The sequence below is a fragment of the Capra hircus genome, chromosome 10 (assembly GCF_001704415.2).
Source record: "Capra hircus breed San Clemente chromosome 10, ASM170441v1, whole genome shotgun sequence".
In the NCBI taxonomy this organism is placed as follows: domain Eukaryota; kingdom Metazoa; phylum Chordata; class Mammalia; order Artiodactyla; family Bovidae; genus Capra; species Capra hircus.
The window spans coordinates 65,954,599-65,982,296 of NC_030817.1; the positions used below are offsets into that span (position 1 = coordinate 65,954,599).

At 37.9% G+C, this 27,698-nt stretch overlaps 1 protein-coding gene and 1 pseudogene across 9 annotated transcripts in view; one reads left to right on the forward strand and one right to left on the reverse strand.

Moving 5' to 3' along the window:
* Window positions 1-27,698, reverse strand: part of MGA (MGA, MAX dimerization protein) — a 150,550-nt gene that overhangs the window by 61,164 nt on the left and 61,688 nt on the right. For all 9 annotated transcript variants that reach the window (XM_013966997.2, XM_018054415.1, XM_013966999.2 and 6 more), the window contains 3 exons: window positions 8,028-8,970; window positions 7,182-7,260; window positions 6,967-7,062 (listed from right to left, as the gene is read on the reverse strand). In XM_013966997.2, the coding sequence (XP_013822451.1) occupies window positions 6,967-7,062; window positions 7,182-7,260; window positions 8,028-8,970 (1,118 nt within the window). The remainder of the gene's footprint in view (window positions 1-6,966; window positions 7,063-7,181; window positions 7,261-8,027; window positions 8,971-27,698) is intronic.
* On the forward strand, window positions 18,637-19,121 carry LOC102171713 (annotated as a pseudogene).

The window sequence follows — 27,698 nt, forward strand, 5'->3', positions numbered from 1 at the left end:
AATTTTGTTAAAGACGTAACAGTAGAGAGGTCAATGGCACATGGACACTGCTCAAAGTAATTCCCAACTTAGCTTACCTACACATCTTGAAATGTTTGTCCTTAGAGAAAATCCTTCCCCAAGAAACAAATACTTGAAACCCAGACTTTCAGTTTCGTTCAGTCGCTCAGTCATGTCTGACTCTTTGCAACCCCATGGACTGCAGCACGACAGGCTTCCTTGTCCAGCACCACCTCACAGAGCTTACTCAAACTCACGTGCATCCTGTCAGTGACGCCATCCAACCATTTCATCTTCTGTCGTCCCTTTCTCCTCCTGCCTTCAATCTTCCCCAGCATCAGGGTCTTTTTTAAAAGAGTCAGTTCTTCACATCAGGTAGCCAAAGTACTGGAATTGGTGATGGACGGGGAACCCTGGTGTGCTGAGTCCATGGGGTCACAAAGTTCAGTTCACTTCAGTCGCTCAGTTCAGTTCAGTCGCTCAGTCATGTCCAACTCTTTGCAACCCCATGAACTGCAGCACACCTGGCCTCCCTGTCCATTACCATCTCCCGGAGTTCACTCAAACTCATGTCCATCGAGTCGGTGATGCATCCAGCCATCTCATCCTCTGTTGTCCCCTTTTCCTCCTGCCCCCAATCCCTCCAGCATCAGTCTTTTCCAATGAGTCACCTCTTCCAATGAGTCAACTCTTCGCAAGAGGAGGCCAAGTACTGGAGTTTCAGCTTTAGCATCATTCCTTCCAAAGAACACCCAGAACTGATCTCCTTTAGAATGGACTGGTTGAACTCCTTGCAGTCCAAGGGACTCTCAAGAGTCTTCTCCAACACCACAGTTCAAAAGTATCAATTCTTTGGCGCTCAGCTTTCTTCACAGTCCAACTCTCACATCCATACATGACCACTGGAAAAACCATAGCCTTGACTAGACGGACCTTTGTTGGCAAAGTAATGTCTCTGCTTTTCAATATGCTATCTAGGTTGGTCATAACTTTCCTTCCAAGGAATAAGTGTTTTTTAATTTCATGACTGCAATCACTATCTGCAGTGATTTTGGAGCCCAGAAAAATAAAGTCTGACCCTGTTTCCACTGTTTCCCCATCTATTTCCCATGAAGTGATGGCACCAGATGCCATGATCTTTGTTTTCTGAATGTTGAGCTTTAAGCCAACTTTTTCACTCTCCTCTTTCACTTTCATCAAGAGGCTTTTTAGTTCCTCCTCACTTTCTGCCATAAGGGTGGTGTCATCTGCATATCTGAGGTTACTGATATTTCTCCCGGCAATCTTGATTCCAGCTTGTGCTTCTTCCAGCCCAGCGTTTCTCATGATGTACTCTTCAAAGAAGTTAAATAAGCAGGGTGACAATATACAGCCTTGATGTACTCCTTTTCCTATTTGGAACCAGTGTGTTGTTCCATGTCCAGTTCTAACTGTTGCTTCCTGACCTGCATACAGGTTTCTCAAGAGGCAGGTCAGGTGGTCTGATATTCCCATCTCTTTCAGAATTAAATAGATGTTTTGCTGGAACTCTCTTGCTTTTTCGATGATCCAGCAGATGTTGGCAATTTGATCTCTGGTTCCCCCACCTTTTCTAAAACCAGCTTGAACATCTTGAAGTTCACGGTTCACGTATTGCTGAAGCCTGGCTTGGAGAATTTTGAGCATTACTTTACTAGCATGTGAGATGAGTGCAATTGTGCGGTAGTTGGAGCATTCTTTGGCATTGCCTTTCTTTGGGATTGGAATGAAAACTGACCTTTTCCAGTCCTGTGGCCACTGCTGAGTTTTCCAAATTTGCTGGCATATTGAGTCCAGCACGTTCACAGCATCATCTTTCAGGAGTTTGAAATAGCTCAACTGGAATTCCATCACCTCCACTAGCTTTGTTCATAGTAATGCTTTCTAAGGCCCGCTTGGCTTCACATTCCAGGATGTCTGGCTCTAGGTGAGTGATCACACCATCGTGATTATCTTGGTCATGAAGATGTTTTTTGTACAATTCTTCTGTGTATTCTTGCCACCTCTTCTTAATATCTTCTGCTTCTGTTAGGTCCAGACCATTTCTGTCCTTTATTGAGCCCATCTTTGCATGAAATGTTCCCTTGGTAGCTCTAATTTTCTTGAAGAGATCTCTAGTCTTTCCCATTCTGTTCTTTTCCTCTATTTCTTTGCACTGATCACGAAGGAAGGCTTTCCTATCTCTTCTTGCTATTCTTTGGAACTCTGCATTCAGATGCTTATATCTTTTTTTCTCCTTTGCTTTTCGCTTCTCTCCTTTTCACAGCTATTTATAAGGCCTCCCCAGACAGCCATTTTGCTTTTTTGCATTTCATTTCCATGGGGATGGTCTCGATCCCTGTCTCCTGTACAATGTCACTCAGTCATTCAGTTGTGTCTAACTCTTTGCGACCCCATGCACTGCAGCACGACAGACCTCTCTGTCCATCACCAACTCCCAGAGTTTACTGAAACTCACGTCCATTGAGTCGGTGATGCCATCCAACTATCTCATCTTCTGTCGCCCCCTTCTCCCACCTTCAATCTTTCCCAGCATCAGGGTCTCTTCAAATGAGTCAGTTCTTCGCATCAAGTGGCCAAAGGATTGTAGCTTCAGCATCTGTCCTTTCAATGAATATTTAGGACCGATTTCCTTTAGGATGGACTGGTGGGATTTCCTTGCAGTCCAAGGGACTCTCAGAAAGTCTTCTCCAACACCACAGTTCAAAAGCATCAATTCTTTGGCACTCAGCTTTCTTTATAGTCCAACTCTCACAACCATACATGACTACTGGAAAAACCACAGCTTTGACTAGATAGACCTCTGTCGGCAAAATAATGTCTCCGTTTTTTAATATGCTGTCTAGGTTGGTCACAGCTTTCTTCCAAGGTGCAAGCATCTTTTGATTTCATGGCTGCAGACACCATCTGCAGTGAGTGATTTTGGAGCCCAAAAAAATAAAGTCTCTCACTGTTTCCATTGTTTCTCCATCTATTTGCCATGAAGACTTATTTGCCATAAGACTCAGACTTAGTTGGTTCCATATGAATGAGAATAACTTCAGCTTGCAAAAATAAGTTAAATAATTCTTAGCATATCCCCCTAAAAGCATAAAACCCTTTGCATATGATGGTTTAAATCATACCCCTAAATGCTTCTGCCTTTTCATCATATTAGGACCAACTTCTTAAGAACACATTATCACACCATTAAAAAAAAGACTCATAAAGAAAGAAACAAAAACAGATAACCCTGTAGGTTCAAGGCAGAATCACCTAAGATAAACTGTAGCAAAAAAAAAAAAAAAGTGTGCATCTAGCTAAATGCACTTAAATACGAGGTATCCACAAAAATACACTTCAAAGAAAAACCTGTATTAACTACTGAACACAGAATAGAAAAGAAGATATAGATATATAAAAGAAAAACTCTACCTAACCACTGATTTAACACTACATTCAGAGATTTTTTTAAAGTAACTAAAAAGAAAGAGAGAGTGCCCTGGGAATACTACCATTTAAGGAATTTAACATTAAAACTGACAGGAGTTCATACTGATATAAAAGACTGAATAAAAATGAGGGAGAAAGAAATCTCTGGCTGTAGAAAAATTCCAAGTAATTTATGCAGATACTCCATCCTCAAGAAAGAGAAGCATACCTTACCACTCATTAAGCATACCTTACCACTGTGGACTACACAGTGACTTCCTTCCAAAGAGTACAGCATAAAAATGTCAGTGACAAATCATGTTGATAATATGTATCCTTGATATGGGAAGATGAGAATGGCACTTTACCTTTGTGGTCTTCTTCCTATAAACATATGGCCTCAGGTGAACCATGAGAAAAATATCAAACAAATCTCAACTGAGGGTCATTCTACAAAATACCTGACCAGTATTCTCAAAACTGTCAAAATAATTAGAAACAAAACATTCTGAGAAACCATCCCAGCCAACAGGATCCTGAGACATGACTACCAGATGCAGTACTATGACATTTTCCTAGGTGATAGCTTGAAACATAAAAAATTAACTAAGGAAATCTGAATAAAGTATGCACTTTAGTAAATAATAGTATATCAGTAGGTTCTCTAATTATAACAAATGTACTGCGCTAAAATTAGATGTTAACTACAGGGGAAACTGGATGTTGAGTATATGGGAACTCTGTACTATGGTTCCAATATTTCTGCAAATCTGACACAGAATTAATTTACTTGGTAGCAATGAAGTAGAAAGTGCTTTTATAAAAATACCTTTAAAGATCAAAAAAATGTGATTTCAGGATGATGGGCTTAGAAAATAAACCAATTTGGAAGCAGCAAAGGAAAGTATGGAAGACAAAAATATCACACTATGGAAAACAAAATTAAGAATCTTATTTTAGCAACAAAACTACAAACAACAACAATAAAAACATTTCCTCAGGCTTAAATCAACATTTCTTCCACAATTACAAAGGAGGTTCACAAAGTTTTTCAAGTTTTTTTTTTCCCAGCTCAAAAGCTTTCTAGATTTATAAGCGCTCATTTTCTAAAAAATAAGGAAACGCTACAGTTGACAGAAAGGCAAAGAAACATGACATTACTGAACTGAAATGTAATAAATTTAATAAATTACTTCAAGCATCAATTCTTAGGAATCTAGACAAGTATTTTCACTGTCTGCAGATACTTAGTTGGCACCATAAGTTACTATAAACATTCAGTCAAATTAACTTAATTACTTTAATATTTGGGGGGGAGATATCTGTCAAAATAAAATAGAGGAAAACCTCCAAACTGTAATTCTATCTCATACCTTATGGAAAGTGCCTCATGGATTTTAGAAAGTACACGTGGATTATAGATTTAACTGTAAAACTATATAAGAATGTAGTTGAATTAACCTTAACAATGTGAGGATTAAGTACAAACTTGAACACTAAATGTATAATTTGTGTAGTAAGTGAAAGCTGATGCCTCACACTTTTCTGTCCAAAAAAACTGTATCAGCAGCCACCACTTACAACGGATAGGTTTTACATAAAAATACTTACTTTATCTTCTACACCACAATGGGAATTTCTGAAAATAATGGGCCTACATTCCTATTTGACAATTCACTGATGTGGAGGAGACTCTTGAGAGTCCCCTGGACTGCAAGGAGATCCAACCAGTCCATCCTAAAGGAGATCAGTCCTGGGTGTTCACTGGAAGGACTGATGTTGAAGCTGAGACTCCAATACTTTGGCCACTTCATGCAAAGAGCTGACTCACTGGAAAAGACTCTGATGCTGGGAAAGATTGAGGGCAGAAGGAGAAAGGGACGAGAGAGGATGAGATGGTCGGATGGCATCATTGACTCAATGGACATGGGTTTAGGTGGACTCCAGAAGTTGGTGATGGACAGGGAAGCCTGACGTACTGCGGTTCATGGGGTCGCAAAGAGTTGGACACAACTGAGCAACTGAACTGAACTGAACTGATGTGGATGACCCTTTAGAAAAAGAACCTATACTCCAGGCGACTAGCATCCAACCCCACCCTCCAACCCCACCCACAAATTCAGGCTAATTTCACTCTATGTTACCTGCTTAGTTCCCACAAGCATTTGACTTTGAAGGCCCATTACACAAAGGGAAAAAAAAAATCAAAGATTTGACTAAAATGCCTATAAGGAAAGGAAAAAACTCAAACCTTAGCCAAAAAAATTAACAAACAGAGCAAAAAGATCAGCAGGGAGTACTAAATATATTTAACTCTAGAACTAAGACAATAAAATAAATGTGGTGATTAGGCTGAAAGAACACAATGTCAATGTTATAAAGAGTACTTAAAAAAATGCAGGAGTGAGGGGAAAACGAAAAGTTAACTGATAAGAAGAGAATATTATTTAAATAAAATAGCAGAAATGAAACCAAACAATAAAGGACAGCAAACATTATTACCAGCAAGACTAATATGACATGACTGATTTTCCATTACAATCCACAGTATCCAATCCTAATTACTTGGATTGAAATTTACATACTTTAACACCATACTGTCACACAGTCTCACATTAAATCAAAAAGTTCAAACATTACCACTGAATTTAGAAACTGAATGGCTGTTTATAAATCAATGTTCTGCTGGTATATAATGCTTAGACTTTCATATAAATGATGTACTATACAATGTGAATCAGCCTAGACAGTCCTTTGAAAATTGACTAAGTGTCAAAACTCAAACTACTCCAAGAAGCATACCTAAAAGATATGAGAAAACTAAAAGTTGAGGCATGGTTTACAGTCCTTCTGTTTACAGTGCAAACAGGGAGGAAAGTCAGTAGTTAATTATAATGGCATAGGTATGGCAAATTGTGCTATTCTTTAAAAAAGGATTAAACCATTTAAGCAGGGCCAAGATAAATTATTTCAACAAAATAGGTAATGATGAAAATTTTAAACTACACTCCAAGCAATATAAGAAATATAGAAAATGTTTACAGTCACGTATAAGAAATAAGTATTCTCTTTACACAGCTAAATATATTACCAAGTACATTAAAAAAGTAGGGTCTTCCCCTCCAAAAACAAAACAAAGGAACCTTCAAAAAACCCCAGAAACAAAAGCAACCAAAATTGCTTTATAAGAAAGAAAAACACCACTTTCTTACCATGATACATTTTTAATGCATAATATATTATGCTTCACCAATGATAGAACAATATCCTCTGAGTCTGAAAGGTTTCTCTTAGGATACAAAAGACCTAGGCATGCTTTTTAGTTAAGGGAAAGAATCATGAACAGAGAGAACAAAAAAAAAAATGCAAGCTGAGAGAAGGGCTAAAATAAATTAAATCAAAAGAAAGGGGAAAGGACAGAAAAGATTTGGGGAAGGAACAAAGGGAAGAGAGAAAAAAGAGAGGGCAAGAAGAAAAAAGAACAACAACAACAACAAAAAAAAAAACAAGGCTTGCATAGTTTTCAGAGAATTATACCTTCTTGAAGACCAGGATGTATGACCTGCTTGTGCCGCAAGGCCTTCAAATCTTCTATCAGTTCCTTTTCCAACTGGGAAATTCTTGCTCTGCAACCTACTCAGAAAACAATGATAAAAATAAGCTGCTATATACTACAGCAGACTACACATTGCTTCTTTCACTTCTAGAACCAAATCCTCCATCTCTCTCTTTTTTTTACTATTATATAATACCTGGGTCATTTGCAGCTGATGCCTGAAGACTACAAGATTCTTCACTTGTTCCATCAACTGCATGAATATCTAGAGCTTCCTGTATTTAAAAAGAAACAAGCAAAGAAAAAAAGTGGTTCATGTCAGTTCTAAGGATTTAAAAGTAAACCAGGGGCATTTTTTCCATGTTGATACTTTACACTATTTTCTAAATGTTCTAGATTAACATCACTTTAATAGTGGGGAGAAAGCAAAACATTTAAATATAATACACTCAGCTAACTGACTTAGAACTGTATTTATGCCCATTTATTGCAATTTGTATACTGATTTCTTCTGCGTGCATGCTAAATTGCTCCAACTGTGTCTGACTCTTTGTGACCCCATGGCTGTAGCCCGCCAGGTTCCTCTGTCCATGGGACTCTCCAGGCGAGAACACTGGAATGAGTTGCCATGACCTCCAGAGGATCTTCCCAACCAAAAGATCGAACCTACGTCTCTTATGTCTCCTGTATTGGCAGATAGGTTCTTTACCACTAGCTCCACCTGGGAAGCCCCTGTTTAATTAAGATAGATTACTCAGCAATTAACAAAGAGGGAGGAAAAGAACAGGCAGAGAGAGTTCAACCTCTGTGTAGTCAATTTACAAAGACTAGGTTTCTCTAAAAATCTAAAAGAAAAATAATCTAGTTGAAGCGTTGGGTTAATACTGCTAACCCAGTATTTCAGATACTCCCCTTCCCATGCACACAACCTCATATAATGGATGCATTCACAGTAACTACATTCTAAGATAACTAGCAGCTAGTATACAATTCAATGGTGATTATTTGGCCTTAGAAAGAAAGCTGAAAATGACAATCTTACCTTTGATTCAAAGGAAACAAAGAGAACACCATCTACATCTTCCAGGTCAGGTTTCACATCTGGAAAGGTACTCCCAGGGCCTGTAGGAGTGTTCTTCGTAGAAGTTAAAGATCTTCCTGTGTTTTTAGGCGGCCGCCCTGCCTTAGACAGTTTCAGTTTTCGTGGCCTTCCTCTTTTTCCAGGGACATTTGGAGGGGCATTCTGATTAGCATTCACAGTCCTAGGAGCCGCTGAAATCTTAAGCACAGTTTTCTTTCTGCCCAAGTCCTCTTTTCCTAAAAACGAGTCCTCAACTGAACTCTTTGAACTATCAAGTAGTTTTTCTGTGTTAACAATGTCAGATATATCAGGGTATTTCCACTGAGCTTCTTTAAGTGAGGGATATTTTTGTACTACTCTGATATCTGGTGAATGTCTTCCAAGATCATTTTCTGATTCTCTGCCTAAGCAGAAGCCAGTCTCATTAGAATTTTCAATGTACGCAGGCAAATAGTCTAATTCTGTCAACAGAGAAGATCTATCCTTCCGAGATGTGCAAAGCATGTTGTCAGGGAGCTCAGAAACCTTCACTGTGCTTTTGGTGACAGCACAGGGCTCCAGATAGACTACTGGCATCTTTCCAGCATCTAATTTGAACATTTTCGCTTTAGCAACACCTGATGGGCTATTTGGTTGCCATTTAGAAGATGGATGGTCAGCTTCTAGGTTATCAGCTTTATTGTGCCTTTTCAACTGTTTCTCTAGTATAGGATCATCATCACTGTTTGAGTATACATCTGTTTCCTCATCTGTCTCTTCCTGTTTCACAGTGACCCCTTCTGGGCACTCACCAAGTTCATATTCATAATCATCCAAAGGCTCTTCTTTAATGACAACATTGAAGTTTTCATTTGGGCTTAATGGTGACGTTACATGGGAGCCATCTTCAAAACTGTTGCCAAGGCTGGAGAGAGAGGGTAGGGAGGGTTAAAAAGGACAGAATTATCCATAAATAAGACTCAAGAAGGGAAAGGTGGAAAAAGAGATTGTTGAAAACCAAGTAAAATCACATCAGATTTCAAGAGCCATTCATTAAAAAAAAAAAAAACACAACAGCACTCTGTATAACATAACAAGCTTCTCAACGGTTTACCAACATCACACTTTTTACATATTCCATCAATTTCTCATGAAAAATTTACAAAACAAAGGGTAAAGTTTTAGAAGTAACTCTCATGACTAAATCAAAAAGCAAGATATGTTGTAACAGTTATTTTTCTAATAGTATTCTTCATCGCTTCTCAGCCTTTTGGCTAAGATCAAACCTAACTATTCTTCAAATGAATTCAATTTTGAAAGTTAGCTGGCACTGATACAAAATCAAACTCTTGAAATCTACAGACTAATAAACAACTGCCAATAAAAGCAAACAAATGTCTATTATGATTAAAAATTTAAATAAACATCAGAAAGGGCCTTTCAAACAGCTCATTGATTTTTTAATTGAGATAAAATTCATACAACATAAAACATAACATTTTAACCACTTTAAAATGTACTAGCTACTAGTTTTCCCACTGCAGTCACAAAGTTGCTGCCAGGTGATTTTTCAAATTGAAAATTGAAAAAGTCACTTTCAATGTAAAGAACCCAGCATTAGTTCTTCCAAAATCAAAGGGTAGAACGGAGGTAGATGAAGGCAAAGACATATAATCGGTCTAGACTTCAGTGTTTATAATTCATCAAAATTCAAATCAACTTTCTAGTTTCCCACTTTGCCTAATTCATCACTGAAAGCATATAAACTATACCAATGTACCTTGAGAACATGTTAGCATGACTCACTAACCCAATTAAAGTCACTTTATCTGTATAACTTTCATTTACCTCAAATACACAAAAGCAACAACTAAATCAATGTAGCCCTTGCAAAACCGACTTGAGATCTTGGCCTCACTCAAAAATTCTTCAATAAAGGACTTCCAGTTAGAATATAGAAGTTCACAAAGAACATACAGTGACAAAACACTAAATTTAAAATTCTATTCTTTCTTTAAAGCCACTGAATACCTCTGGGTACAAAGTAAGTCTAAATCAACTGAATTCCAGAGAGGGACCAGCCATCTCTACGTGACCACAGACTACTAGTGCTTGCAACCCTGCATGGCATCTACATTGGCTGAAGTACAAATGTAGACAGAAAAAGGATGCTATAGGCAAAGAATCTTTGCTGGAACACAGAGAAACCAAACTTCTAATGCCTGAGTATGGGCAAACCAAAACCTGCCCTCAACAGAAAACAAGTCTTGCTACCATCAATTATTCTTCAACGGACTTCTGCAGAATTCCCAGTGATGCAGAAACTTGGCCTGAAAACGGAAACTTAGTGTCACAGCGCTTAAGATTCCAGGGCCCTATATGAAAGAAGAGTTCGATCCTACCCTTAAAACTGAGGCGAGCTAAAATTATTAAAGTAAATCATTCAGAAACTGAAGTGAGCGGAAATTTATTAAAGTAAATCATCTTGACTTGTGGTCCCCAACCTTTTCGGCACCAGGGACCTGTTTCATGAAGACAATTTTTCTGGTCCATGGCTCAGGGATCTAAACTGAAGGATAGAGAAAAAAGCAAAACATGTCAGAGACCTGTGGAACACATCTGATGATCTAACATATTGGTAGCAGCACTTCCAAAATGGCAGGAGAAAGAAAGGAGAAACATTTGAAGAGAAACTGAACAAAAGTATTCCCAAAGGGAAAGATTTTCATCCACAGATCCAAGAAGCTCAGCAACATCAAAGAAAAAAGTCATACCTAGGCACATAAAGATCAGGCAGCTGAAAAAAGACGAAGAGAAAAACCTTACAAGCAGGGAAGGAAAAAAGACCAGACCGGAAGAAAAAGGATGGTAACAGCAGACTGACTACTTGTGGGAAACCACGTAAAACAGAAGACAAGGGGATGACACCCATTGTAAAGCATTTAAAGGATCGATGCAATGTTGCAGGTTTAAAAGACGCCTTCAAAGCTAAAGCCATTTTCAAACATCAGGAAGGATTCACACGTCACAAAAAATACTACCTCCTTAGACCAAAACAACACAAGGATATTAGTTTTCACCACTTCTAATTATGTAATTTTATACTAGAGGTTCAGGCTTTCCTGGTGGCTCAATGGTAAAAAAATCCACCTGCAATGCAGGAGACCTGGTTTCAATCCCTGGGTCTGAAAGATCCCCTGGAGAAGGGAATGGCACCCGGCACCCCACTCCAGTATTCTTGTCTGGGAAATACCATGGACAGAGGAGTGAGTTACAGCCTGGTGAGTCCACGGGGTCACAAGAGTAGGACACAACTTAGCAACTCAAGCACCACCACCATAGTAGAGGTTTTGCCAGGGCAATCAGGCAAGAAAAAGAAATAAAAGACATCCAAACTGAAAAAGAAGTTTAAAAAAAACCTCTATTTGTGGATGACATGATCTTGTACACAGTCACACCCAGTATCTCAGGAAGACTGGTTCCAGAACTCCCCACAGATACTAAACTCTGGATATAAAACAGAAAATCCTAAGAAATACACACACACACACACACACACACACAACCAAGGGAATAAACGAGTTTGACAAGATCACAGGATCCAAGATCAACACACGCCAAAATAATTGTATTTCTACACACTAGGAACAAACATCAAAAATGAAACTGAGAAGACAAGCCTATTTACAATAGAGCAACAAGAATAAACTACTTAATAAACTGAACCAAAGCACTGTAAGACTCGTATACAGAAAACTACAAAACTGTTGGGGGGAAGAAACAGAATTAAAGCCAGCCTTTAAAAAAAGGCTAAATACTCCACAGTTACATACTTAGACAACCTAGTATTGGTGAGACAGCAATACTCCCCAAAAGTGAAATGCAGATTCAACACAATCCCTATCAACACCCCACCTGGGATTTTTGTAAAATAGACAAGCTGATCTTATATAATTCACATGGACAAAAGAGAGACTGGTGGCTGCAAATGGTTGGGTGGGGTGGAACAGTAGATGAAGAAAAATGGGGAGTGGTCAGTCAAGGACACAGGGTTTCTTTCTTTGCTGTGATGAAATGTTCTTACAATGACTCTAGTCATGGCTATACAATTTTGCAATTATATAAAAGTCACTGAACTTAACACTTTTAAAGGGTGAATTATATAGCACTGAATTACATCTTTTTTTTTTAACCAAGTTTAAAAAAAATACTAAAGGAAGTTCTTCAGACTGACAGGAAATGAACTAGTATGAAAATGAATCCAGGAATGAATGAAAAGATTCAGAAAAAATAAACATGTCACTAAAGATAAAAGACTATTTTTCCTACATTTATTTAAATGACTATTGTTGAAAACAAATAAAGTAACAATATTTGGGGGGGAACGTTATAACATATAAATAAGGACATGAACAACAAGGACATTAGCTGGTCATGAACTGTTATAATATTAATCTGATTCTACTTGATAAATTAAAAATGCACATACTTATCTCCATAACCACTGCTACAGAATGCACTGTGTCCCCTCCCAAATTCATAAACTGAAGCCCTAACCACCAAGTGACTGTACACAGAGATAGAGTCTTGAGGAAGTAATTAAGGTTAAATGAGGTCATAAAGGTCACCTCTCTCTTTTCTACATGAGGACAAAGCTAGAAAGCAGCTGTCTACAGGTCAGGATAAGAGATCCCAACAAAACTGAACTTTATCAAAACCATTACTTGGACTTTCTAGTATCCAGAAACATGAGAAAATAAACTTTCATTGTTTCAGTCACTCAGTCTATGGTATTTTATTATGTCAACCTAAGCAGGCTGATATAAACACTAAAAACACAAAACAAAAAACCAGAGGCCTAGTTAAAAAAACCAACAGGCCACATGGGTGGAATTTTTTTAATTCAATCTAAATGAAAACAGGGGAAGATAATCAAAGAGAGATGACAGAAAATACCAAGACGAAATGCTGTGCACAGACAAATTTTTCAAAAAATCAGTATCTTGGGGACTGATAAACTGTTTACAAAGGGCTTCCCTGATGGCTCCCACGGTAAAGCATCTGTCTGCAATGCGGGAGACCCAGGTTTGATTCCTGGGTTGGGAAGGTCCCCTGGAGAAGGAAATGGCAATCCACTCCAGCACTCTTGCCTGGAAAATCCCATGGATGGAGGAGCCTGATAGGCTACAGTCCATGGGGTCGCAAAGAGTAGGACACGACTGAGCAACTTCACTTTCACTTTCACTTTACAAAGGGTTGGATGTAAAAATTTTAGTCTCTGAAGTCTGTACAACCTTTACTCAACTCTACCGCCACAGCATAAAAGAACCCACAGACAATACATAAAAAAGTGAATATAGTTGTGTCCCAACAAATAGACACTGAAATTGGACTTTTACATAATCTTCACACGACAAATATTACTCTTATTTGTTTTTCCCTCAAAATCATTAAAAAATATAACCATATTTTTAGTTTGCACGCCATAACACCACCACCAAAAAAATGGCAGGCTAGGTGTCGTCCACAGATCTTAAGTCTGCCAATCACTGAACTGAAGTAGGCAAATTAAGACAAAAGCAAGGGAACTCCCTGGTGGTCCAGTGGCTAAGACTCCAGACTTCCAATGCAGGGGGGCTTGGTTCAATCCCTGCTCAGGGAACTAGATCCTGCATGCCACAACTAAGACCCAGAGCAGTCAAATAAATAAATAAAAACAAAAGCAAGCAGAAAGAAGGAGCAAGTGCTAAGAGGAAAAAGTTCAATGAAATAGAGAACAGAGAAATTGAATTTATGAGCTGAAACCTGCCGACAAAGAAAAACTCCTTGGCTTCCCTCAAGTCTAGCAAACACATGGTGAAAAAATTCCAATCTTGCACAAACTCAGAAAATACCAGAGGCTTCAACACTTTACAACTTTGAAGAAAACAAATCCCTGAATCCAAAGTATCAGAAATAAAAATATCCTTCATGAATTCAGAGGAAAATCCTTAGTGAAATATTGGTAAATTGAATCCAATACTAAAAACAATGTTCTTTAAACCAAGTAGTATTTATCCCAGGAATGCAAAGATGTTAGAATACTTGTAGTCCTCATTCCCACACAGCCCCCACCCCACCATTAAAAAAAAATAGTAACTATCCATATTAACAAAAAACAGGGAGAGAAAAAACAAAATCTCAGTGGATACAAGAAAGTCATGATAAATATTCAACATTCATTCTTAACACTTAAGAAATTAGGACTGGAAGGAAACCTCTCAATGTGATACAAAGTGTTACAAAAACAGCTAAAGCCAACATGACAACAGAAATTAACAAATACTGAATGATTTTCTTTAAAATTAGGAGACATGAATGGCCATTCTCAAAATTCAGTTTCAATAGAGTACTGGAAGTTAAACTGTGCAGTAAGTAAGGAAGAAAGAGAATAGTAATAAAGACTGTAAAGGAAAAAGTAAAGCTAACTTTGTTCACAGACATCGTAATTGTGTGTGCAGAAGATCCTAAACACTACAAACCAATAAGTGAACTCAGCAAGGGCATCAAATATAAGATCAAGGTACAAAAATCAACTGTATTTCTACATACTATGGTAGTTTTGAAGTTTTCACTAGGGAACATTTATTACAGTGTCATCAAGACTGTATACTATTGGCAAAAGAACAGACCAAAAAGTGGAATAAAAACAGTCCAAAAATAGACTCACTCATATATATAGTCACCTCATTTTCCAAGGCACCAGTGCATTTTAATGAGGAATATTTTCAATATGTTGGAACACACAGGTATCTGCATGGAAAAATATGAGTGTTGACCCCCAACTTCACGCCATACACAAAAAGTAAGCCAAGATAGGTTAGATTTAAACGTAAAAGCTAAAATAGCTTCCCCCTTTCAAAATTTTCACTTAACTGCAGAAAACAGCTATTTCTTTATCTGTTTTTGTTTTTTAATGGCTTTATTACGTAAGTTACGTAACATAAATCCCACCCATTTTATGTGACAACTCACTTATTTTTACTAAATTTATAGTTTTGCCATCACCACAATCCCATTTACTATTTTTTTATTTTTTGACCACACTGCACAGCTTGTGGGATCTTAGCTCCCCAACCAGGGATTGAACCCAGGCCCTCAGAGGTGGAAGCAAGGAGTCCTAACCACGCAACTGCCAGGGAATTCCCTATTTTACCTGTTTTTAAAGGTCAGGCAAACCATTATGTCTCTCTTTTGCCCTTTCCCTTTTAATCTCAGTTTTTATGTATATTTATATATACTAATGTCATTCTCTATCAAGTAATTTAGGATTCACACTTAATGACAGTTCTTTCATTATCTTCATATTTCACAGAATGAACTTCCAACATGCAGTAAATAATCTTTTTTTCATTTAGCCATATGACTTCAATTATGCTTGCAGTAACTAAGAACCTTGTGAAGCTAAATCTTGGCTGCTACCAAAATAATTGCTTTCACTTCGTCCCAGGATATTAAATCTGGTAAATTACAGAAGTTGTCAGGAAGAATCTCTCCTTATCTTCCAATAAAACCTTTATAAATAAAGCATGAATTTTTTCCTTGGCAGAAGGATTTTTGTACACAACCCTGAAGTTTCATACTTCTAAGAAGGTGCTATACAAAAAATTTGCTACAAGATTATCTAATCAAAAATACAGCAAAATAACTGATTTGTACACGTCAATTAATCTAAAGAATTACTTTTTTATTGGCATATACAATCAATCTAACAAATAAATATGATGTATACCAGCCATTCTGAAACACACTAAAAAAGCTTTTTAGTGCTATGGATAAACTCATTCAGGCAACACTTATTGAGCTCCTATAATGTGCCAGATGCATTTTGTGGGGTGCAAGGATTTACCAAAATAAATAAAGCACAATCCACACATTCAAGGAATTCATAAATCAATGCACAAGACAGACAAATAGACAATATTATGTCATTTAACTTAATAGATACTAAGACATATAAAGGTGCACATTAGATAAACCCATCAGATAACGCCTCCCATGAAACTGGTAATTAGAGTAACAGGAAAAAGAAAACCATTGGAAAAGGGAATGTAGAGTGGAAAACAAAAGAGCTCCTGGAAACTGAAATATGATATTTACAATAAAAACATCAGTAAGTTACAAGCTAAATCAAGGAAATCTCATATAATACAGAGGAAAAAGATAAAACACTGACTATATAAGATAATCAATATGTCAACTATCAAAGTTTTTTTTTTTTTTTTAAAGAAAAACATGAAAGTGAAAACATTTTCAGAGAAATATACTTCAATGTACCTAGGACCAAAGAACATGAATTTCTTGTTTTGAAAAAAAAATAAATGTTTTCTCACAATAATGAGAAGAACCACACCAATACAGAGGCTCATCATTGTGAAATTTCATAATATGAGAGATCAACAAAAGATCTTAAAAGCCTCCAAACGACCAGGAATCAAACTTCTCAACAGGAAACTGGAACCTGAAAACACATTTTCAGCAAAGAACTCTACCTTCAACCAAAATACTTATAAAGTATGAGGGCATAAGAAAGCTATTAAAAATACTAATAAAGCTATTATTCAACACGTAAAAAGTAAACTGTTGAGTGGTAAAGGAGATTACTACCTTCCTCCAAAGCGATTTTATTTAAACATTCTAAAATTTCTACATCCCATATATCCTTTCTGAGGAAATTATGAAAATGCACTAGAAAAAGTGAAAATTAAAACCAAAATGCTCCCACTTTCACCATACCTATTTAACATAGTACAGCAAGTTGTAACTAAAACAATTAGATAAGAAAAAAATAGTATCAATTCAAACTGGGAAAGAAAAAGTAAAGGTATCTCTATTGCAGATGACATGATCTTATATGCAGAAAATTCTAAATAATACACGCACACACACAGTTAACAAATTCAGCAAGAATATAGGATACAAAATCAATATAAAGGGCCAGCTATATTTCCATACATTGTACAATACACAACACACATGAAATATGCAATTTTCTTTTTGAAAACAAACTCAGGATGAAAATGAAGAGCTGATTCTTTGAAAGATAAACCATATCAACAAACCCTTAGCCAGACTCATCAAGAAAAAGAGAGGATCCAAAAAAAAATAAGAGACGTAATACCTCACACTAGAGAAATATAAAGGACCATAAAGAGATTACATAACACAATTATATGGCAATAAAATGGGCAACCTAGGAGAACTGGATAATCTCCTAGAAATAATCACCTAGTACAACCTCCCAAGACTGAATCAGGAAGAAATACAAAATATAAACAGACCAATTACAGTTAAGTCCCCTATATATAAACCAGTTCTGTTCTACGAGCATGTTCATAAGTCCAATTCATTCAACAAAACTAGCCTAGGTATCCAACTAACACAACTGGCTGTATAGTACTGTACCGTAATAGGTTTATAATATTTTTCATGTCCCATCACTTCACGGCAAATAGATGGGGAAACAATGGAAACAGTGACAGACTTTATTTTCTTGAGCTCCGAAATCACTGCAGATGGTGATTGCAGCCATGAAGTCAAAAGGTGCTTGCTCCTTGGAAAAAAAGCAATGACAAACCTAGACAGCATATTCAAAAGCAGAGACATTCCTTTGCCGACAAAGATCCGTCTAATCAAAACTATGGTTTTCCCAGTAGTCATGTATGGATGTGAGAGTTGGACTATAAAGAAAGTTGAGGGCCAAAGAATTGATGCTTTTGAACTGTGGTGTTGGAGAAGACTCTTGAGAGTCCTCTGAACTGCAAGGAGATCCAACCAGTCCATTCTAAAGGAGATCAGTCCTGGGTGTTCACTGGAAGGACTGATGCTAAAGCTGAAACTCCAGTACTTTGGACACCTCATGTGAAGAGTTGACTCACTGGAAAATATCCTGATGCTGGAGGGATTGGGGGCAGGAGGAGAAAGGGACGACAGAGGATGAGATGGCTGGATGGCATCACCGACTCGATGGACGTGAGTTTGGGTGAACTCCGGGAGTTGGTGATGGACAGGGAGGCCTGGAGTGCTGCAATTCATGAGGTCACAAAGAGTGGGACACGACTGAGCGACTGAATTGAACTGAACAGTAAAACAGCTGGCATACAGGGGCTAGCATCGAGTAAACAGGCAAGAAGAGTTATTGACTAGAGGAGGGAAGGAGGTGTAAGATGGTAGAGCTGAAAGATTTTCAGCAATAGAAGATGGAGGGTAAGCTGCAACTTCACTCACATCAGATACTGAGAGAATACACATTTGCATTTTTGAAAGTTTACAACTTACTGGTTTGTATGTAGGGGACTTACTGTACCAATGATAAAACTGAATCAGTAATTTAGAAGACTCCCAAGAAATTAAAGTCCACGACCAGATGGCTTCACAGGTGAATCCTACCAAATTAACAATTAACAACTATTTTTCTCAAAACATTCCAAAACATCTATGAGCAAAGAATGCGTCTGAACTTCTACTACATCAGCATTACCCTGATACCAAAATCAAAGACATCACCACCTCCAAAAAATAAAAAAATACTACAGACCGCTTTTCGGCCAGAATCACCATCTTCCAGTAATTCGCCAAAATGACCAACACAAAGGGAACGAGGAGGAGCACCCGCAATATGTTCTCTACGTCTTTTAGAAAACATGGAACTGTTCCTTCGGTCACATACATGCGAATCTACGAGAAGGTAGATATCAAGGAAATGGGTACTGTTCAAAATGGAATGCCCCACAAATGTTACCATGGCAAAACTGGGAGATCTACAATGTTACTCAGCATGGTGTTGGCATCATTGTAAACAAACAAGTTAAGGGCCAGATTCTTGCCAAGAGAATTAATGTGCATATTGAGCATATTAAGCACTCTAAGAGCTGAGATAGTTTCCTGAAACATGTGAAGGAAAATGATCAAAAAAAGAAGGAAGCCAAAGGAAAACAGACTTGGGTTCAGCTGAAGCGCCAGCCTGCTCCACCCAGGGAAGCACACTTCGTGAGGACCAATGGAAAGGAACCCTAAGTGTTGGAGCCCATGGCCTGACAGGTGTAAAAATAAAGACCTGGACTGTAAAAAAGAAAAAACTACAGACCAGTATCACTTATGAACATAAATGAAAAAGTCCTCAACAAAATATGAGCAAAACATATTCAACAATACATTAAAAGAATAAGCCTTGATAAAGTGGGATTTTATCCCAGAGATGCAAAGATGGTTCAATATCTACAAATCAATCTGGCAATACCATGTTACCAAACTGAAGAAAAAAAATCACATCATCTCAATAAATGCAGAAAAAGCTTTTGACAAAATTCAAATTCCACTTATCATAAAACCTATCAACAAAGTAAGTATAGAAGGAACATAACTCAACATAATAAAGCCCATTATGACAAATACATCATACTCAATCGTGAAAAGCTGAAAGCACTGCCTGTAAGATTAGGAACAAGACAAGATGACTGCTCTCAGCACATTCCCGTCTGATTCCTTTGGCTAGGACTTCCAATATTAACTGAATAAAAGAAGGAAAAAAGAGACAGAGTAGGAAGTAAAACTCACTGTTTGCAGGTGACATACTACTGCTATATACAGAAAACCCAAAAGACACCAACAAAAACCTACTAGAACAAATGAATGATTCTGTTAAGCTACAGGATACAAAATTAAAACACAGAAATCTGTTGCACTTCTATACACTAACAACAAGCTATCAGAAAGAGAAACTAAGGAATCAATCTCATTTACAACTGCATCAACAAGAAATAAGATACCCAGGAATAAATCTAGGAAGTAAAAGAGCTCTACTCAGAAAACTGTAAGACAATGATGAAAATAACTGAGACAGTAAGAGATGAAAATATATACTGTGCTCAGACTGGAACAATTAATATTGTTAAAATGACTATACTATCCAAGATAATCTACAGATTAAGTGCAATCCCTACCAAAATACCAATGGCATTTTTCACAGAACCAAAACAAACTACTCTAAATTTGTATGAAAATCCAAAACAGCCTAACTACCCAAAACAACACTGAGAAAGAAGAACAAACTAGAGGTACCATGCTCCCTGATTTCAAACAGACTACAAAGCTATAGTCACCAAAATAATATAATACTTGCACAAAAGTAGACACAGATGGGTGAAACAGAATAGCCCAGAAATGAACCCACATTTACATGGGCATTTAATCTACAACATAGGAGAAAAGAATATACCATGAGGAAAAGACAGCCTTCTCAATAAATAGTGTTAGGAAAACTGGACAATTACATGCAAAAAAATAAAACTGGACTTTTTCATATGATATACAAAAATAAACTCAAAAGTGGATTGAAGACTTAAAAGTAAGACTTGACATCATAAAACTCCTAGAAGAAAATGTAAGTAGCATTAACAATGCTTTTATCAGTCTTAGCAATATTTTGAATATGTCTCCTAAGGCAAGGAAAACAAAAACAGACAAATGGGAAAAACCAAACTAAAAAGCTTGTCCACAAGGAAGGAAAACACCAAAAGAAAAGACTGCCTACTGAATGAAGATATATGCAAACAATTATTTAACAAAGTGTTAATATACAAAATAGATAAAAATCCATTTAACTCAACATCAAAAAAACAATCTTATCATGAAATGGACGGAGAACCTAAACATACATTTCTCCAGAAAAGACATACAAATGGGCAACAGGTACATGAAAAGATGCTCAACATCACTCATCACCAAGGAAATGCAAATCAAAACCATAATGAGGACTTCTCTGTTGGTCCAGTGGTTAAGAATCTACTTGCCAATGCAGGGGACACAGGTTCAATCCCTGTTCCCAGAAGAGTCCACATGCCGCCGAACAGCTAAACCTATATGCCACAACTACTGAGTTTGTGTGAGCCAACTACTGAAGGCCCACGGGCCCTAGGGCTCAAGCTCTGCAACAAGAGAAGACATAGCAATGAAAAGCCTGTGCATCACAACCAACGAGTAACCCCCACTCACTGTAACTAGAGAAAGCCCATGTACAGCAACAAAGACCCAGTGCAACCAGAAATAAATAAAACCACAATGAGCTAAGAGCTTCCCTCAAAGCTCAGGTGGTAAAGAATCTGCCTGCAATTAGGAGACCCAGGTTCAATTCCCAAGTTGTGAAGATCCCCAGGAGAAGACAATGGCAACCCACTCCACTATTCTTGCCTGGAGAATCCCAAGGACAGAGGAGCCTGGCAGGCTATAGTCCATGGGGTCACAAGAGTCAGACACGACTTAGCGACTAAAGAGCGAGAGAGGCAATGAGCTATCACCTTACCTGTCAAAATAGTATTATCAAAAAGACAACAGATAATCAGTGCTGGAGAGAATGTGGCAAAAAGGGAACCCTCAGGCATTGTTGGTAGGTATGTAAGCTGGTGCAGCCACTATGGAAAACAGTATCAAGGTTCTTCATGAAATTAAAAATAAAACTGCCGTAGCAACTACCAAGCAATTCCACTTCAGGGTACTTTTTCAAAGAAACTAAAAACACTAATTCAAAAAGACAAATGCACATCTATGTTCACAGCAGAATTATTCACAATAACTAAGAAATGGAAACAATCTAAGTGTTCATCAATAGGTTAATGGATAAAAAAGATGATAGATGAATATTAGCCACACACACACAAAAAAGAATGAAATCTTGCCATCTGCAACAACATGGATGGACGTAGAGGATATTGTGCTAAGTGAAAGAAGTCAGACGTAAAAAGACAAATATTTTATGATTTCACTTATACGTGGAATCTTAAAAAACAGAAGAAATGAACAAAAATAACAAAATGGAAACAAGAGTCATAAATCTAGAGAACCAGATGGCTACCAGAGGAGGAGAAGTAAAGGTAATAAATGAAATAGGTGAGGAAAATTAAGAGGTACAAACTTCTAGTCACAAAGTAAATGAGTCACAGGAATAAAACGTACAGTGCAGGAAATACTGCCAATAATAATGTAATATATATTAATACACTATTAATGCAATATATACAAATGTAAAATTACATTATGACAAATGATAACAGATTTATCATGGTGATCACTTTGTAATGTACACAAATACCAAATCACCCTATGCTACACACCAGAATGAACAGTACTGTAGGTCGATTATACTTCAGTAACACTCAGAAAAAGATATCAGATTTGTGGTTACTAGGGACAGGGGAATGGGAAACTGGATGATGGCGGTGGAAACGTATAAACTTCCAATATAAAATAAGTAAGTACTAGGTTTATAATGCACAACATGATTGATATAATTAACACTGCTGCTGCTGTTGCTGCTAAGTCGCTTCAGTCATGTCCGACTCTGTGCGACCCCATGGACGGCAGCCCACCTGGCTCCTCTGTCCACAGGATTCTCTAGGCAAGAGTACTGGACTGGGTTGCCATTTCCTTCTCCAAATTAACATTGCTATATGTTATATATTAGTCACTGAGAGAGTAAATCCTAAGAGTTCTCACCACAAGCCCTGCCTCAAAATAATCTCCGCTCCCAAACCAAGCATCTGAAGACAAAGTCTGCATATAGCTAAAAACCATTTTCAGGTAGAAGACAATGCTATTTCTTGGAGCATGCACATCAAGTTGTTTTTTTTTTTCTCTTCAGTAACAGAGACATTTATGCATTCATAAATCTGTACCATTTTCTCAACTCTTAAGATCAGAATCTTAAGACTTAGATGGGGAAACAGTGACAGATTTTATTTTCTTGGGCTCCAAAATCATTGCTGATGGTGACTGCAGCCATGAACTTAAAAGACGCTTGCTCCTTGGATGAACTTTGCCTACAAAGGTCCACATAGTCAAAGCTATGGTTTTTCCAGCAGTCATGTACAGATGTGAGAGCTGGACAATAAAAAAGGCTGAACACCAAAGAACTGATGCCTTCGAACTGTGGTGCTAGAGAAGACTCTTTAGAGTCCCTTAAACAGCAAGGAGATCAAACCAGTCAATCCTAAAGGACATCAGTCCTGAATATTCTTTGGAAGGACTGATACTGAAGCTGAAGCTCCAATACTTTGTTCACCTGATGTGAAGAACTGACTCACTGGAAAAAGACCCTAATGCTGGGAAAGGTTGAAGGCAAGAGGAAAAGGGGAGGACAGAGGATGAGATGGTTAGATGGCATCACTGACTCAGTGGACATGAGTTTGAGCAAACTCCAAGAGATGGAAGTACAGGCAAGCCTGGCATGCTTCAGTCCATGGGGTCGCCAAGAGTTGGACACAAAAGAGCAACTGAACAACACATGACACCAAAAACTACAGTCTGTAAGAAATACACGACTCCTTCAGCTAACAAACTCCTTCTCACCTCGGCCTCCAAAGCAATCTTAAAAGTAAATTCTCTATCACCCAAGTATAGATTAAACTGCTTTTGGATAATGAGGGTGAAAATAGTGGTGCTGCCATAAAACTCCTAGAAGAAAACACAGGCATTACATTCTCTGACATAAATCCTATCAGTGTTTTATTATGTCAGTTTAAAGCAATACAAATAAAAGCAAAAATAAACAAATGGGACCTTTGTTTATTAACTTAAAAGCTTTTGTACAGCAAAGGAAACTATAAATAAAATGAAAAGACAAATACAGAAAATATTTGCAAGTGATGTGACCAAAAAGGGCTTAATTTCCAACACATACAAACAGCTCATACAACTCAGTAACAAAAACAAGCAACCCAATCGAAAGACAGGCAGTAGATCTAAATAGACATTTCTCCAAAGAAAACATACAGATGGCCAAGAGGGACATGAAAAGATACTCAGCATCACTAATTATTAGAGAAATGCAAATCAAACCACAGTGAGCTACCACCTTACACTGGTCAGAATAGCCATCAATAAAAGGTCTACAAACAACAAATGCTGGAAAGAATGAGGGAGAAAAGAGAACCCTCCTATCCTATTGGTGGGAATGTAAATTAGTGCAGCCACTATGAAAACCAAGATGGAGGTTCCCCCAAAAAGCTAAAAACAGAGTTGCCACAAGATCCAGCAATCCCACTCCTGAGTATATATCTATACAAAACTATAATCCAGAAAGATACATGCACCCTAAGATCATCATAGTAGCACTATTCATAATAGCCAAGATATGGAAACAATCTAAACATCAAATGACAGATGAATGGATAAAGAAAATGTGGTACATATATACAATGGAATATATATATATATACACACACACACACAGCCATTAAAAAAAAGAACAATAATGCCATCAGTCGCAACATGAATGGACCTAGAGATTACCACACTAAGTGAAGTCAGAAAGAGAAAGACAAATACCATAAGATATCACTTATATTAAGGAATCTAAAATATGATTGGGCTTCCCTGGTGGCTCAGCTGGTAAAGAATCCACCTGCAACGTGGGAGACCTGGGTTCGATCCCCAGGTTGGGAAGATCCCCTGGAGAAGGGAAAGGCTACCCACTCCAGTATTCTGGCCTGGAGAATTCCATTGACTATGCAGTGCATGGGGTCACAAAGAGTCAGACACGACTGAGTGACTTTCACTTTCATGTTCACATGAAGAATCTAAAATAGGACACAAATGAACTTATTCACAAAGCAGACTTACAGACATATAAAACAGACTGTAGTTGCCAAGGGGACAGTGGGATACTGGAGGGATGGTTTGGCAGTTGGGGATTAGCAGAAGCAAACTATTATATTATATACAACATGGATAAACCCCACAGTACCGCTATAAAGCACTATATATTCCATGTCCTGTGATAAAACACGATGAAAAAGAATATATTTGTAATTGAACTGCTTTGCTGTACAACAGAAATTAATAAGACACTGTAAGCCAACTGTACTTCAATAAAATTTTTTTTTTAAACATTGGTGTTGAAATGTTTAAAACACGTATTGGGTAATCAAGATGATTAGACAATGACTGAACAATCAAATATTATAGATGGCATCCACAGCTGCAACTGCAATATATATACAGACACACACACCACAGTGAGAGGTATAAACTGAAAAACATTTTCTCTCGATAGGAAGAAAGAAAAACCTGTATGCTGCCTGAGTAACATCCACTTCACCTGCTAACAACCCTTAGAAAACAGCAAAGAACTAACTTGCCCATAAACAAGTCAAGGAGAGCTCATGAATGTGGGGATTCCATAGTAGCTATTAGTGGAATATGAATTAAGTGAGAAAAATAAAGTAGAAGTATTGGGCTGGGATGTACTTCTGCCAAACTTGGATTTTAACACTGAAATAAAGCAAATTTTCAGTAGCAAATGTAAGGAGATTAGAAACAGCCACTAGGTCCTAACAAAGTAAAGAGCTAAACAGACTGAAAAATCAATAATTATTTTGAATCCCTAAGAGACAGTACAAACTGCTGAAACAGACACGTAAATACAGGGGATCATGGTTTAATGGAGCAGTAACTGACAACAGACTCCACCTTGGGGACCAGTGCCAGGGTAGAAAAACCTGAACTGTAACTGACAAATTGCTGGATGCTCAGTGTTAGACAGCCTGAGTTTAAAACTCTAGGGATCCAGTTATAGGGGGCTCCCACATTTCTGAAAGTTTTCCTCTAGGAGCTAGATCTGATCTCACAGTAAGTATCAGCTCATGAGAAAAATCCTGGGGTGCAGGTGGCTCGGCGGGGTGGTCTCTGTTACTTTTAACAACTATGCCTAATCTCTAGAGAGAAATGAGTTAACCACAGTCTAACTTGGTTGGGTTTTATCAGAGCCTAACTGACCTGGGGAAAGGGAAATTATCCAACTCCAGCCTACCAGAGTCCTGTCAAACTTAAGGGGGAAAGAAGAGATATGAGAAGCACCTGTGAAGTTCACAGTCCAGAGGCACAGACTCATTTAAAAACTCAAAACTAATCACAGAACTAAAAAAACACTTCCCTTTCCCTCACATCGATGCCTTACCACAACATTATTAAAAGCCTATTATATAAAACACTTCCTTTTACCTAACATATCCTGTCTAAAAGACATAAAAAATTACAACACATACTAAAAAGCAAAAAAAAAAACACAACTTGAAGACAGAGCAACCATCAAAATTATCATACTGGAATGTTGAAATTAACAGATTGGGAATTTAAAACTATGATTAACATGCTAAGAATTCTAATAAATAAAGTAGACCACATGTGGGCTTCCCACCTGGCTCAGTGGTAAAGAATCTGCCTGCAGTGCAGGAGACTCGGGTTCAACCCCTGGGTTGGGAAGATCTCTGGAGGAGGAAATGGCAACTCACTCCAGTATTCTTGCCTGGAGAATTCCATGGACAGAGGAGCCTGGCAGGCTATGGTAAGAACAGATGTGCAATGTAAGCAGAGAAATGAAAATCCTAATAAAGAAGCAAAAAGAGACACTAAAGATCAAAACCAGAAATGGGCAAGAAACAGCAAGGACCTAACAGAAGTTAAGAAGAGGTGACAAGAATATATATAAGAACTATACAAAAAAGGTCTTAATGACCCAGATAACCACAATGCTGTGGTTACACACCGTGAGCCAGACATCCTAGAGTGTAAAGTCAAGTGGGCTTTAGGAAGTATTACTAGGAACAAAGCTAGTGGAGGTAATGGAATTCCAGCTGAGTTATTTAAAATCCTACCAGATGATGCTGTTCAAGTGCTGCTCTTAATAGGTCAGCAAATTTGGAAAATTCAGCAGCGGCTACTGGACTGGAAAATGGAAAAGGGCAGTTTTCATTCCAATCCCAAAGAAAGGCAATGCCAAAGAATGTTCAAACCATCATACAACTGTGCTCATTTCACATACTAGCAAAAAGTATGAAAAGTGTTCATCACTCAGTCATGTCTGACTCTTTGAGACCTCAAGGACTGTATAGCCCACCAGGCTCCTCTGTCCATGGAATTCTCCAGGCAAGAACAGTGGAGTGGGTAGCCATTCCCCTCTCCAGGGGATCTTCCCAAACCAGGGATTGAACCCAGGTCCTCTGCACTACAGGCAGATTCTTTACCATCTGAGCCACAAGGAAGGACCACATGTAGCAAGGTAATGCTCAAAATCCTTCAAGCTAGGCTTCAAAAGTACATGAAACAAAAACTTCCAGATGGAAGCTGGATTTAGAAAAGGCAGAGAAACCAGACATTACATTGCCAACATCCTTTAGATCTTAGAAAAATCAAAACAATTCTGGAAAAACATCTACTTCTGCTTTACTGACTATACTAAAGCCTTTGACTGTGTGGATCACAACAAACGGTGAAAAATTAAAGAGATGGCAATACCAGACCACCTTTCCTGCCTCCTGAGAAACCTGTATGCAAGTCAAGAAACAACAATTAAAACCAGACATGACACAATGGACTGGTTCAAAATTGGGAAAGGAGCGCATCAAGGCTGTATACTATCACCCTGCTTATTTAATTTTTATGCAGAGTACATCACGTGAAATGCTAGGCTGGATGAATCACAAACTGGAATCAAGACTGCCAGGAGAAATATCAATAACCTCAGTTAAGAAGATGATACCATTCTAATGGCACAAAGCAGAGGAACTAAAGAACCTCTTGCTGAGGGTGAAAGAGGAGAGTGAAAAGCTGGTTTAAAACTCA